This window comes from Elephas maximus, chromosome 17 (genome assembly GCF_024166365.1).
Source record: "Elephas maximus indicus isolate mEleMax1 chromosome 17, mEleMax1 primary haplotype, whole genome shotgun sequence".
Taxonomy (NCBI): Eukaryota; Metazoa; Chordata; class Mammalia; order Proboscidea; family Elephantidae; genus Elephas; species Elephas maximus.
This window is the reverse complement of record NC_064835.1, coordinates 83,373,720-83,388,986: the sequence shown is the minus strand read 5'-3', so window position 1 is coordinate 83,388,986 and position 15,267 is coordinate 83,373,720. Positions and strand designations below refer to the sequence as shown.

The window sequence follows — 15,267 nt, the reverse complement described above, 5'->3', positions numbered from 1 at the left end:
CTCTACTCAGAATGCTCCTTTTCCAGCGCCTCCTGTCTTCGTCTTCCACACCTGGAGGCAGTATAGTTTAGGCATTAGGTGTTCAGTCTTTGGTGTCAACTGGCTTGACTCCAAATTCTGCTTCTACTTCTTCGTGTGTGATTTGGGCAAGTCGTGCCTGAGTGTCCTTATCTATAAAATGGGAAGAGTAACACCAGCGCCTGCCTCATTGGGTGGTTGTGAAAATGAAGAGTAGTAAACGTAAATCACCTGGCACTGTGTCTGACACATAAGTGAGTTCTATATAAGCTGTCGTAGGTTTTGTTGGGTGCTGTTGAGTTGATTCCAACTCATAGCGACTCCATGTGACAGAGTAGAACTGCTTCATAGGGTTTTCTTGGCTGGAATCTGTATAGAAGCAGATTGCCAGGCCTTTCTCGCAAGGAGCCACTGAGTGGATTCAAACCACCTACCTTTTAGTCAGCAACCAAGTGCTTAACTGTTTTGCCACCAGGGCTCCTTTAATAAGCCCAAACCCATTGCCGTGGAGTTGATGCTGACTCAGAGAGACCCTATTTGGACAGAGTGGAACCGCCCCATAGGGTTTCCAAAGCTGTACTGTCTACAGAAGCAGACTGCTACATCTTTCTCTTGTGGAGCTGCTGGTGGGTTCGAACCGCTGACCTTTCAGCTAGCAGCTGAGCACTTAACCACTGCGCCATCAGGGCTCCTTTAATAGCTATTATAATATTATTATTGTGTTGGTCTGAAGATAGTCCTTGGTTTCTTCTGGAATGTGGTGACCTTTAAAAGCAAGCTGCATTTGCTCATAACAGAGTCATATTTTACATTTAGCCCAAGAGTTGAGACTTACGATTTTCTTTAAAAAGAAAAAAAAATTTTTTTTTTATTTTTATTTTCAGTATTCACGGCCTCCCTCTATTTCTCTGAATTTCTTAGGAAAAGTTCCTTTTTTCTTCCAAATTGGAATCTCAATGAAGGTTTAAATCTCAAGGTTTGGAACCCATATTTGGATGAGACCGTGTCAAATTCTGGACCATAAACAGAGCGTTTCCACCCCCTGTGAAACCCTGCTTATTCTCGTTGCTTTCTCCCCGTCTTGGCTTTTGAAACTCTTCCCAGCAAAGCTGCCCAAACTGGCAAGTCTTCCAAACTAGTGTCCACCAGCCTAGGTGTCAAGGACTACATGGAAGGGCAACCTCCAGGCCGTGGTTTTAAGAACATTTAGAACCAAAAATGCAACAAGATTAGGGCAAGAACAAAAAAGTATTTTTCAGTTTTAGAAAGTGATGCTAAACCCCTGGGGAGATTATTTGGCAACTTCCTCTAAAGAGGTAATTCAATGTTATAATCGGGTTTAAATATTTATCTACCAAGGTTCACAATTCTAGTTCCATGACTCATCAGTACTTTTGAACAAGTCATATATTTTAGCCAGAGCAAAAAATTAAGGGCGGGAGGAATGACAAATTGTGGGGGTGTCTTTGAATATCTCCCCTTTAAAATTAAGGAGCGTGTCCATGTGAACAGTCTACAAGGAGGGACCTAGAAGAGCTTGACACTGTTTCTAACTCGTTATCAACTTGGAGTTCATGCTCTTCTGTTCTTAGCTTGGGTAAGCATCAACTATCTAAGCCTGTGATAAAAACTTTCTCATAGATGTACTAAGAAAACTATTGACAATTCACATTTAGAGGAAATGAGCTTTCTGGAAATAGATTCAGGATTGTTGTATTTATGCTTATATTTCTATGTTTCTATCTTGGTTCCATCCCTACCCTGACTTTTCAAGGAAAAAAAAAATGGTTAAATTGTTCTTTAGTGGAAAGAATAAAGAAAAGTATTAATTATTTTTCATAGACCTTCAGCTACGCTTAGAAAGCCTTCAGGATTCTTGGGGACAGGCTGGGGTGGTGTCAGATTACATTCTAGGGTGATTAGGTGACCAGTGCTTTGCTCCTCACTGCCCTTCATTCTGCAGCTGCTTCGTGATGACTTAGTTGTATGCCTGCCTTTGCGTTTGTGTGTGCCTGTGTGTGTGTGTATCCTGTGTGCATGTATGTACTCGCTAGCCTGTGGGGATGCCTATGGTTTTATATTAGCAATTATAATATTGTATTTCCCAGGGCTTGTTGAATTTTATGGTTTTAATTTTTTTTTCCAAAATATCAACTTGTTTCCGTTCCTCTTAATTTAGCTTCTCCTGGTACGTTCTCAGGAGATTGTGAAATGTAATTGTGAAACTGCACGACCATTTCGAGACCTTCATGGCCCAAATATTCAGTAGGGATCCATGTCACCATACATGTCTGAAATCCTGCCGTCCCACATGTTTGTACTTAGTAGATACTTGTTGACTGATTAATTCTCCTCGGAGGTGTTGACCAAGTAAAAATTATGGCCGATAAATGTTTTGCGTGGTTTAATTTTTCAGTAGTCTACACTCCTAACTACTCTTTCCTACCATGACTCTTAGGTGCTTCCTCCATCTCCTGGAAGATATCTGCAGCGTCAGGCCTCTCTGATTCATCCGGAGTATCACCAACACGTACACTTCTGTGACAAACTGACAATGAGACTTTGGGTCTTGGCAATTCTAACACTTTTCCTAGATTCTGTAACAGCTCGTCTTAGTAAGTCTGCTTTTCAACTTAAATTTACTTATTTTTTAATGAAGTCATTCCAAGGATGCATGACTTGTTTGAAGCTGCTTGCTTCCAACTCTCCCGGCCAAATTGTAAACCAGAAAATTCAGCTTTGATGTAGCCATCCTTCATAACAAATATATCAGAATTTTAATTTTGCATATTCAGATAGAATTTAACACAGTATCTGGACTTAAGATGGAGTGTGGGCATTTGTTGACTGACACACGATTTGTTTAGTGTGGCTGCTCTGCCATCGAAGCTGTGTTGGGAACTTCGGTCTGGCGGTACCTATTATTTCATAAAAGATCTTAACCATTTCTTTATTCTTTCCCAGTTGATGTATCACAAATCATGACCAATTTCTAAACTGTGATCTTTTTATATTGTTTATTTGCAGTTAAGACACACTGGGGCCTGGAAAATGAAGCTTTGATTGTGCCATGTCCTAAAAACCCAAGCTCTGAGTACCCTGTATACTGGTATTTCCCCAAAACAAATGAAAGGATTACCACCCAGAAGAAACATCGTGTATTTGCCTCAAGAAACTTTCTTAAGTTTCTGCCAACAAAAGTCGATGATTCTGGAATTTATACTTGCATTATCAAAAGGTATTATACGGGCAGCCACCATAATCTTAGGGTCTGCCCCTTTTCTTCAATAGTTGACAATCTCAGCTGCCTCACACTTTTCTACCTTTTCTAGTCCTTTCTGGAACAGTTGAATTTATGAGGTGATTTGAACAAAAGAGTATGTTTAGAAATACCATCAGGTTGGGGTTTAGGTGATTATCACAGTGGTTCAGAGCTCCACTGCTAACCAAAAGATCAGCAGTTCAAATACACCAGCCGCTCCTTGGAAACTCTGTGGGCAGTTCTACTCTGTCCTGTAGGGTCACGATGAGTTGGAATCAACTCAACAGCGAAGGGTTTGATTTTTTGGTTTATTTACATTTATGGAGCCCTAGCCCTGGTGGTGCAGTGGTTAAGAGCTTGGCTGTAATCAAAAGGTCAGTGGTTCTAACCCATCAGCTACTCCTTGGAAACCTCATGGGGCAATTCTGCTCTGTCCTATAGTGTCACTATGAGTGGGAATCAACTCAGTGGCAACCGGTTTGGTTTTGGTTTTGGTTAGTGGCACGGTGGTTAAGAGCTTAGCTGCTAACCCAAAGAGCAGCAGTTCAAATCCACCAGCCACTCCCTGGAAACCATGTGGGGCAATTCTACTCTGTGCTATAGGGTTGCTATGAGTCAGAATCAACTCGACGGCAATGGATTTCTTGTTTTTTGTATTTATATTTATAATTGCAGGGATTAATTTGTAGCCTAGTTAGGAAAAAAAAAAAAAAAGACCTAGCTTTCTTAGTTACCAAGAGAATTGAGAGCAGTCGCTCACTTTTGGCTGGAAGAACAAACCAGCACAAAAAATAGTTACCTAGATGTTTGCCATCAAGGAAGCTGATGGTGGGTAAAAAAAAAAAAAGGCAGTTCTCAGTGCCTTAACCATTTCTCAGAGTGAAGCTAAAGAGGGTTAGGTGAGATTGTGTGCCTGCAAATTACCTTTCTGTAAATTGTTAAACGTTTTGATGTTGTGCCCATACTAAATGTTTGGATTTTGTGCCCGTATTTGGCACACACAAAATATCAGATGAACTACACCAAAAGGCAGTACTAGTTGAATGCCCAGGTTCTGAGGTCAGACAAGTTTAGGTTTCAAATTTATGCTCTGATATTAGTTAGCTGTGTGATGCTGGCGAGTGAACCCTTTACCCCTTCAGTTTCTTCATCTGTAAAATAAATGTAATCTATCTTAAAGGGTTGTTGTGAGAAAAAAATGAGGCAATGTATGAAAAGTACTTAGCGCCATGACTGGTACATAGCGAACTCTCAATAACTGGTGCTTATCTTTGTTACATTGTGTTTGTGGTACTACAGCTTGAAGAAATGATCGGAGAATCACTTTCAGGGCTACCATGGGGTTTATGTTTTATCACAAAAGTAACAAGAAAGTATTTGAAACTCTAAACTTTAATGATCATGTGTAAATAAGAAGATGACCACGATATATCTTTGCTTTAAGATGAGAAGCAAAATTAAACAAAGGCTAGAGTTGATTCAGTTAGTTTTTTCATAAATGTTAGGTGGCTTTTTAAAAAATTGTCTCACTTGTTTTGACAGCCCCACCTCCAGTTGGACCAGATCTGTGAACCTCACAATATATAAAAAGCAACCAGGTTGCAATCTTCCTGATTACCTGATGTATTCAACAGTAACTGGGACACAAAAACGATCCCAAATATTTTGTCCTACAACGGAGTATTACAATTGGACAGCACCCCTTGATTGGTTTAAGGTAAAGAGAACTTTTGAAGAAATAAATGGAAATTACACACTTAAGCTTGCAAGTAAAGAATGACTGAATATGGAATGGGCTTTTTCATTTCAGGATTGTAAAGCTCTCCAAGGGCAAAGGTACTACAGATTTGAGTCATATTTGCTCATTAACAACACAAACAGCGGTGATGCAGGTGACTATACATGTAAGTTGATACACAATGAAAACGGAGTCAATTACACAGTGACGGCAACCAGAACCCTAAGAATTGGAGGTAAGCTACTGAATTTAACAAAACAGAGTCTTCGAGCAAAGATAATGTGGGAAGAATTTTGCCCTTCTCGATTTTTCGGCACTTCGTACTTCTCCCTGCTATTTCTCCTGCTCTGTTTTATCTGACACAGTCTCTACTCTGGTGGAAGTAGTTCTTTTTAAACGCACTATCAGGGTATAACACAGAGGAAGACTATGCTGCCAATCCAAGGCCACGTTGACTTTTTCCTCTACGACTTAGTTTTTTAGAGGTAGGGAGAGTTCCATGCCAACTCAATTTACTTATTTTGAAAGGCAGTAGAACAATTTGGAGAGCAAGAGCAGCCACCCGTTTCCTTAATATAGTGTCAGAGGTTCTGCACAAAGAAAAAGAAATATTTAGTGTTTAAATTTTTTAATGATTAGAGGTTTAGTGAGAAAGAAGCTTTATATGGGACGCAATGGTGTGCGGTGCCTCCACCATCATCAGTGGCCTCAAGAAGGTCATTCCATTCTTAAAACAACAGCAAACAAGTTCAATTTACTTTCAATTCTATAAAAATTCCTTTAGGAGAAAGACTTCAGAATCGTAATGTGTCATTGGGGTCTCCTTATTTAGACACACATACCAGTGGCCCAGGGTGTGTGGCCGCTTTCTTAACGTAAAGCAGTGCTGAAGAAAAGATTTGTTGGGGGCTTTTCAGTGCTCCCACATGTAAAATACACATCACCGGACCACATTTCTGTCAGTGTCTTTCACTATTTAATGTCAGCCCCCACAGTGGCCCTCAGTCACACACCATCCTGAAATAAATGAGCATCAAGGGATGCAGGTATGTAAACAGCCGTGCTCCAAAAGGTCCCCCTTGGGTCTGGAGCTTGATGACCACAGCTATTAAAATTACCTAAAATGAGGAGACGCTGTCTCACACTGAGGCTGGGCCACCCTGCTGAAAAACTGTGAGTGAGAGAACTGTGTAGTCATGCATTTATCGTTTTCATGAAGCTTTTGAAATCTTTTTCTCTGTGGTGTTACGCTTGTTCTGAATTGTGCTTTTCTAACAATTAGTTGGTCATGAAATGAATTTGGTGGATTGGATCAGCATTTGTTTTAATGATATAGAATAAAATAGAAAATATCAAACAGCATCATAGGTAGCAAGAGAAAGTATTCTGTATACATTGTGCATGACTGTGCACGCATGCGTGTGTGCGCATGTGTGTGTGCGTGTGTGTGTGTTTGTTGCCAGAGGTCATTGTCAGAAAAATTTGAGAAATATTAATATGAAATAGGATAGAGCTTTATATTGATGACTATCTAATGCTCTTCTAATACTTTTATTTCCTTTTCTGTTTAATTTAAGAGGGAGGAGCCTTCCCTTTGGTTCCAGTCATTAGAGCCCCTCTACCCAACAGCACAAAGGAAGTAGAAATCGGTAAGAACTTTAAGAATGAGTAAAAGTTGCCTGAAAGGTCCTCCCATAGGATCCCTGGCCTGAATTCCACTAGACCAAAAAAAAAAAAAAACCCATTGCTATCAAGTTGATTCTGACTTAGAGTGACCCTATAGGTCAGGGTAGAACTGCCCCATAGGGTTTGCAAGGCTGTAATCTTTATGAAAGCAGACTGCCACAATCTTTCTCCCTCGGAGCAGCTGGTGAGTTTGAACTGCTGACCTTTGGGTTAGCAGCTGAGAACTTAACCACTGCCCCACCAGGATTCCTTAAATTCCACTAGAAGGGGACCAGGATTATCACAGTGGACCTTCAGGATTAAGTGAGATGACACATGTGACAATGCCTGCCCCGGGCACTTGTTAATATGAATACTGACCAGTCACAAGAATACTAAGTGTTTACGTTGGTACTGCACTCTGTAATTCATGGTGCTTTCACATGTGTTACCTCGTTTAACTCTTACTTCTCTCCATGAAGAATGTATGGTTCCACTTTACACTCGAGGAAACTTAGGCTCAGAGAGGCTCAATGACAAGCTCAAGGTCATAGATAATAAAAGACAGAAGGATGAGAGCCCAGACTTTCTAAAGCGTTCCATCTCTGTCTTTAGTGGTTTCCCACTACAATTAAAAGTTCTTAGCATGCAAAACAAGTCCCCTCATGACCTGGTCCTGACCACCCTCATCACCCATCTGCAGCCATTAACCCTCACATGCCCTGTGCTCCCCCCGGCCCTGACTACCTCATCATTATGCCGACACACTGTACTTTCTACATTTTTCTCTGCTTTGGCCCATGTTTGTCTTCTTTTTCATCTTCCAAGATTAATTTCAAATATCACATTCCCTGAAAAATCCCCCTGTACCACTCTCCTTCTCTACCAGAGAAGAGGAACAGAGCTTCTGCTCACACAACCTTACGGGGACCATTTGTATGTATGATGTGGCAACATTGTTTTCTGTGGGGATCCTTCAGTCTGCACTCCTGTGTCAGAGTACACATCAACCCAACCAGCTGCCATCAAGTCAATTCTGACTCGTAATGACCCCACGTGTGTCAGAGTAGAACTGTGCTCCACAGAGTTTTCAATAGCTGATTTTTTAGAAATAGATCACCAGGCCTTTCTTCAAAGGTGCCTCTGGATGAACTCAAACTGCCAACCTGTTGGTTAGCAGTCCAGTGTGTTAAACTTTTGCCCACCCAGGGACTCCCAGAGTACATGTATCTTAACTATATACTTCCATTAGAACACTAAAAGGCCTTGTGTTCTAATTGTTTGTTTATAATGACGTTACCCCTAATAGACTGGGAACACCTCATTCCTCTTCACGTGCTTAGCTCTTAACATAGCTCCTGAAGGAAACCAAGGACTCAGCAAGGGTTAGTTGAATGGATGTCCAAGGTGTGAAGGCAGCTCTTACACTTTCAAGTCTGAAAGGAGGACAACTCAAGTTAAGAGTTGGGATGGAAAGAGCTTTGTCTAGATACTTAAGTACTAAGGTTGTATCTGTGTATCTGGGCCAGGCTTTGTGAGCCTCTTCCAAATCCTCCTTAAGTCAGAAGTGCAGTTTTACCTTCAAGGATAGCTTATGGAGAGATGAAAAGAATTCAGTAGGAGAAGAAAGGTGTGGAAGACAGCTGTTAGAAAAAAAAAATTCAATGTTTAGTAAAGGGAAATTATAAATGATAATGTTGGGTTGTTAAAGCCAGTCGCCTGGCTTGTTAGTTTCTCCTGTAGTTGAGAGGGGGATGTGAACTGAGCTTCAAAGGAGAGGAGCCAAAGTGAGGTCCTAGAAAGATGAAGGCCCTAGAGACGAAGAAGGCTATGGGAATCAATGCTGGGTACACATTAGGCGTTCAACAATTTTTTTTCCCATTAAGTTAAACTGAATACTATTTGCAGAATTTAATTTTATCAGTGAATTTCTTTACTTCCCATCCAGGAAAAACAGCAAACATCACCTGCTCGGCTTGCATGGGAAAAGGTCCTCAGTTCCTGGCTTTGATCATATGGCAAGTTAACGGAAGCAACGTTAGTGACCTTGGTGAAGAACGAATTCACCAGGAGCAAGTGCAAAGTCAAAGGTAGTTTTATATTAAAGATAAAACATTCCCTTCCCCTCCCTCACAACTGGCTACTGAAAAGTAAGCATTGGAAGTAATGAGTGCCTTCTTAGTTCTAGAGATGAGCTGACTTGTCTAACAAGGATTTTAAGAATAACTGATGTGAAAGAAGAGGATTTCTCCCTGAAGTATGAGTGTCTGGCTTTGAACTTGCGTGGTGTGACAACACGCACCATAAGACTAAGGAGAAAAAATCCAAGTAAGCGATGTTTTAAGCGTGTTGTCGCCTGAGTTTGCTGTATCAACTGTAGGCTGGATTGTTTTCTTAGAGAAAACCATGCTGGAGTCTGGATCCAGGGGAACCATCAAGACAATGGAAAATGGCCCATCCCATAAAACGTATCTCCCCGCTTGAGCACACTGACCATTTGCAGTCTGGGTCCTCACATGTTTCTCTGGCGAAAAACGTTGTTTGTGGGGCCAACCCTCTCCACTGTTTCATTGCTTTCTCTTCCTCCTCCTCTTCTTCTGCTGGCTTCTCTAGAACACTGAACTTCTCCCTCCACCATCCTTCTGCTTTTCAACTTCATTCGCTCCCTGTCTCATTGTATGTGGAAGAAAACACACCAACAATAAACTCTGAATGTGCTTGTTCGTTCTTCACCCCTTTTATAATGTGTGTGTGTGTGTGTGTGCACATATTTCATTAGTGAGGCTGGCAAAATAGATGCGAAGGCGCAGTATTTAACTACCGCCCATTCTCAGAAGAAAATCTTAGATGTTACTTTATGATAAGAAATGCATTATCATTATTTAACTTTATAAAATAATAAGTTTCGGTGGAACTCATGTGAACTCTGGTAGCTCAACCCATGTCTTTATTGTGTCTGTTTTTCAACATGCTAATTGGGTACCACCTTTTCTTGGGAGGCATTCTTGACCACCAGTTTGAGGTCAATCTCGTTCTATGTATCCCTATAGTATCATCCTGTTTCTACAGGTAGATTCATCCCCCTGTTTGACAGTCTGCTCAACATGACTGTAAGCTCCGTGAGGGCAAAGGTGGTGTCTTATCCATCGTCTTATCTTCAGTCTGTAGAGCAGGGCCCGGCACATGGCAGATAAATATTTGTTGAATGAGTAAGTGAATGAAGGCACACCAAAGTTATCAATAACACATTATTTCTGTACATATCTATTTCTCTAGCTGTCAGGCTTAATTATAACAACAAAACAATATTTTGTATTTATGTTTGCTAAGTTGAATAACTTTCCCCATAAAGTGAAAAGGTCATATTTTTAATAACTTCCTTGTAGTTTCATCTGAATTTAGTATGCTGCCCTGTTAATGAATTTAGAATAACCTGACACAGTAAAATATTATAGCTATGCCAAAAGTATTAAACTCACTACTCTTCAATGGATTACACTACATTTTAAAATACAACATTTTCCTTCACAAATAATCATGACCTACCGTGGTGAAATGAATTCCTTTATATGCCCTTTGGCCTCGGTTCTTTGGAAAAACAGCTTGAGAGGTTTTCTCCCTAAGCCCTGAGGCGTTACTTTTACCCTCCTTATCTACCTCAGAGGGTTTGCTACTTTTGTCCAGGTTGATTGACATTTCCTGGGTAAGCTCTAAACAACCTGCCGTTTGATACTTTTGCCTTCCCTGTGATTGGCGTTCACCGTGCCGGGATTGGTCAGTCGACCATGCAGATGAAGTGTCTGTGGCTACTGAGAGGGAATTGGTCAGTTTGTGGCCCTGGTGGAGGGCTATGCCTTGAAACTAACAAGGAGTTTGTATATATATGCAGCCAACCCCACAGAGGTTTTTCAGATAGGAAGTAGGAAGAAGCAGAAAAGAGAAAAGGCAAGAGAGAAGAAGCAGAGAGAGGAGGCAAGGAACCTCCTAAAAGAACTGTAACATGAGTCAAGGGCTGTAACACTGAAGATGGTGACAGGCCCAGAAGGGGTCCTGTAGGAGACGATGGCAGGGAGGCTGAAGGCAGAGAGGTCTTTCCTGAGGGGGCCAAGAGGAGCTTGTTTTCAGAGGGCTTAGAGAAGGCCTGCATGGCTGAGGGAACTGTCCTGCACTGAAGAAGGGAGACTTTGATTGTGTGTTTCCTGATCCTGATCCTGACCCTGAGTGGTAGCCTGTTGATCCTGATCCTGAATGGTAGCCTGTTACTTCCTTAATATACCAGTGAACTGTAGGTATGGTCTGTGAGATCTGTGTGGCCTTTGCAATGGATTATCAAACCCAGCAGAGAAGAGAGTACCACGGGAGGGATGACTGGTGTCAGAATTGGTAAAAAGGTTGGAGAGTGGAGGTAGGTCTGACCTCTACCTCATAGGGTTCAGCCTTGGGCTGATCTTGATTCACATTATCCCCCCGAAGTTAGACGGGTGCTGATGCTGCTACTATTACCACTGGTCCCATTTCACACGCACCAAGGCAGAGGGGTGCGAGTGGTCTGTCCTGCATGCAACAAAAGATACGTTGTCCATAGAGAACTTTAAAATAATAATAAAGCTGTCAAAAAGTCACTGTGCTTTTTATCCTCACCATACCCAGACAAGGTTAAACGATGTCAGTGATGAAATCCTCCTCCCCACAAGTAAAGGCTGCTTCGTCCAGCTGCTCTCTGGGTATCCCTTGGCAAGCACTTCTATCACCGAAAGTAACTTTACAAGCATTTCATTCCTGAGAAATTGTATTTGTCCTCACTTGCACTTTGTATTTCCATGCAAAGGCATCCTGTTTGCTAGATGAAGCATTGTATCCCATTAAGAAGAGCTGAGAGAAAACATCATATTGTGTTCTTTTTACACCCGTTTTATTGGCCTTACAACTATGCAGAACTTACTCCATGTAGTAGTCAAATAGCCAAAGGGAGAGTTAAGCTCTCAGTTCATACCCACAAGTGGGATACGCCTAGATTAATTTGATAAACACACAGAGAGGCACAACATGATGAAAAATGATGAGGAATGAGGAGCAAATAGACCACCAATCTGATATGGTCATTGTACACCTCTGCCTGAGGGGCTGCTTGGGATTTTTCTTGTTTTAATATCTACTTTAACTCCTGACTTGTAAGCTTTTATAAAACAGAATATGACTAAATAATAGTGGCTAAAAAGAATCATGACTCAGGTAGATGATTTTAAGTATTATCATGCTTCTTATGCAGTCAGGATTCTTCCAGTTATTATTTTGTTGCTCCAGGGTGTATGGGGCATGTCAAGACGTTACATGAGGGCAATATTTGTGGTGGTGGTGGGCACGTCGGATCCTGGAGAGAGAGGGAGCCTGCACCCCCATCCAGCGCTGCTCTCGTTACACTTACCCCACAGCTTGGCTTATGCTGCTGTTTTCTGAACACTCTCTGCTTATACCTGTGCACTGGAACCGTTTTCATGTTACATGTGCATGTTGATTTTGTTCTTTCTACTTGATTTGTATTTGCTGCCTTTCGCCTGTTTTCCTTCAACCTGTTTTTGTTTCAACAACGGTGTAAATTAAAGAAAAAATGTTGTGACTGCTGTTGAATTGTCATGATGAAATCTTTTATTTGTAATCACAGAATTAAAGAAATTACAGAACTGTCTTGAGTTTAAGAAATCACTTAAAGGCCAATGTCCCCATCATTTAATTAAATGTTATTAAATAAATATTTGATGGTTATAATAATAACCCATTGCCATCTAGTCAATTCCACTAAATGTGTAACATTTATTTATTATAGCTTATGTACCTTTTTTTTTTATGTACCAGGCACGGTTTACCTACTTTACATTGAATTTCCCATTTCTTTTCTCACAACCCAATGGAGAAGAGACTGTTAATATCATCCTAGTTTTATAGATGAAGAAACTGAGGCAAGGAGAGGTTGAATAGCTTACCAAGTGCCTTAGTTACAGAGGGGCAGAGTCAGGATTCCGACAGTCAGTGTTCTTCTGTTAATAGACAGTATTAGAAAATATTTGGTGTAGTCATCACATCAAGAATTACCTACGTGTTTATAAAATAACTAGCAATAAGAAGATACTGAACTTCAACTTACTTTAAGGTCTTAGACTAACTTCTTTCCTATAGTTGAAAGTAGCCAGCCACAGGTAGTTACCTTACAACAATCCCCACAAGAAATATAGACTCCCAGCATACATTCAGAGAAGGTATTTAGAAAGAGTGAACTGGACAGGAATCCTGTTTTGAAATGATTCACCTAGAGAGTAACTACAATTTAAACTGAAGACAGTGCAGAAAATAAACTCTCTTCAAATGTTCAGTCTCCCCCCGCCCATCCTTGAGTCAGCTGACCTTGACCATCCTTGAGTCAGCTGACCTTGACCATCCTTGAGTCAGCTGACCTTGATAACTGTTGATTTCGTAGTGCTGGATTCTCAGGTAGCTGGCGAGATTTTAGGGGTGGTGAACATGTTTGTGCATATGGACCAGTGATTTTCTGCATCAAGACTGGGCACCGACGCTGCAAGACTTAAGATGAATATAACAATGGAAACATATAATCAAATTCCATTTGAGATTCTTCTCACTTTCATCTTTAATTGGGATTCTTTTTAAGATAATTATTATAAAAGGGAAATAGATGTAAACAGAAGAAAAAATTGCTAATGATTATAGTACTTACATTTGACATATATGTGTCTGCTACTAGCCCTTGAAGATGGGCACCATGTTGTATACGTATTTCGTGCAGCAATGAGTTCAGGATAAAGTTCAGTGGTGGCTACATAACGTTTACCATAAAAAAAGTGAGAGCTGTGTCTCAGGCCCAGAACCCAGTAATCTGACTTCTCCATGAAATATGCTTTAGAGACTTTCATGGATCTTTTTTCTTCCCTGCTTTCTTATGCCAGAAACCCTGGTGGCCTAGTGGTTAAGACCTAAGGCTGCTAACCAAAAGGTCAGCAGTTTGAATCCATTAGGCACTCCTTGGAAACTCCTTCTACTCTGTCCTATAGGGTCACTATGAGTCAGAATTGACTCCACAGCAGTGGGTTTGGTTTGGTTTTCCTATGCCACCAACCACTTAGACACAAGAAGTCCCCAAGAGCTGCCGATTCTTTCTCCTTAATGTCCCCCATACAAGACCTGTCCATTCTTCACCTATTATCACTTAAGTCCCAGCCCTCCGGATCTCGCACCGGAAGTAGTGCTGAAATTCCTGTCCCGTTCTACTTCAACTGCTTGCCGTCTGTTTCCACAGAAACGCACCTTCACTACCATCAGAATGAACTTGCTTGAAAAGTTCTTTCATTGTTTGCATCCTGCTCAAAACTCCTCAATGCCCCCACGAAATGTGTTAGGTTGTTCCTCAAGTCTTGATAGAACCTAGCCCTAACTCATCTTTCTAATTTCTTTTCCACTAATTCCCAAACTAGATTACTTCAGAAAATACACTCCCAGCTCTGCACGTTGGCTCTCAGCAATTTCTCTTGTCAGGAGTGCGTTTCTTTATGTCTTTCCATTTAACTGAGCTCGACCCATCCTTCAGGGATCTCCTCTTGTAGGAAGCCTTCCTTGCCCAACCCAGCATGGAGTGAGGTCGTCTTCTAAAAGCCTCTGCCAGCTGTTACCGCTAAAACTCTCCATCTTAGTTAAGTTTCCATGAGTATCTATGTCTCACTTGAGCAGGGAGTGTCTCTCATGCCCTTTAGGATCTTCTACAATGCCTGTCCTGGTGCCACCCTGGTGCCATGTACAGAGTTGTTGTTAGGTGTTAACAAGGGTTTTCTAGGCTGTAACCTTTACTGCAGCAGATCACCAGGTCTTTCTCCAGTGGAACTGCCAGGTGAGTTCAAAGTGCCAACCTTTCAGTTGGCAGCTGAGTGCTTAACTATTGCACCACCAGGGCTCCTTTTGTACAGAGTAAGGGGCTCAATAAATGTTAATTTACTGATTCCAAAAGCGGCTGTGAAAATTCCGTGTGGGGATGAATTTCTTGTACTCGCAATGGAGACCAACACGTATGCTTTTTTTTTTTTTTTTTACCTTATTTTGGTGAGACGAATAACAATTTTTCTCCTATTTTTTGAATAGTTGGTCATCAAAGCACCTACTACACGGCTGCAGGATTTAGTGTACTGTTGGTGCTGGTCAGCGTCTCGGCAATACTGCTGAAAGTGTTCTGGATTGACTTTACTCTGCTCTGGAGAGACACAGTGAGACCTTACAAAACTAGGAGTGGTAGGTGGTCGATTTCAAGGCACTCTCCAAAAGAAAAAGTCTCATAATGACTTTTGGTTATTTGTCTATTAATCTCTTAATAGCTAATGCTGCTTGTTAACGTATCATCAATGAATCTTTTTTGAGTCTACTCAGAGGCCATTTTCCATTCTGCCGCATTGTGCCCTTTGGTCCTGAGATTCATCTCAATAGCTTAAAACTCCCCAGTAACTGTTCATAACACATTCCCAAGAAGAGAATCTGCCCGAAGCTCAGGAAGTTTTAAATATTTTGGAAAGTGTGTTTTGGTGAAGCT

General features: G+C 41.2%; 1 protein-coding gene across 3 annotated transcripts in view; it reads left to right on the top strand.

Annotated features, from left to right (window-relative positions):
• IL1RL1 (interleukin 1 receptor like 1) overlaps window positions 1–15,267 on the top strand; it is a 166,452-nt gene that overhangs the window by 146,515 nt on the left and 4,670 nt on the right. Inside the window, exons 1-9 of one of the 3 annotated variants that reach the window (XM_049856392.1) lie at window positions 1,549–1,615; window positions 2,477–2,633; window positions 3,046–3,256; window positions 4,823–4,997; window positions 5,091–5,253; window positions 6,596–6,667; window positions 8,632–8,773; window positions 8,866–9,011; window positions 14,826–14,972. In XM_049856392.1, the coding sequence (XP_049712349.1) occupies window positions 2,573–2,633; window positions 3,046–3,256; window positions 4,823–4,997; window positions 5,091–5,253; window positions 6,596–6,667; window positions 8,632–8,773; window positions 8,866–9,011; window positions 14,826–14,972 (1,117 nt within the window). In that variant the 5' untranslated portion in view covers window positions 1,549–1,615; window positions 2,477–2,572. Of the gene's footprint in view, window positions 1–1,548; window positions 1,616–2,476; window positions 2,634–3,045; window positions 3,257–4,822; window positions 4,998–5,090; window positions 5,254–6,595; window positions 6,668–8,631; window positions 8,774–8,865; window positions 9,012–14,825; window positions 14,973–15,267 lie in introns of those variants that run through there. The other 2 variants (XM_049856391.1, XM_049856390.1) reach the window with 2 other exon arrangements.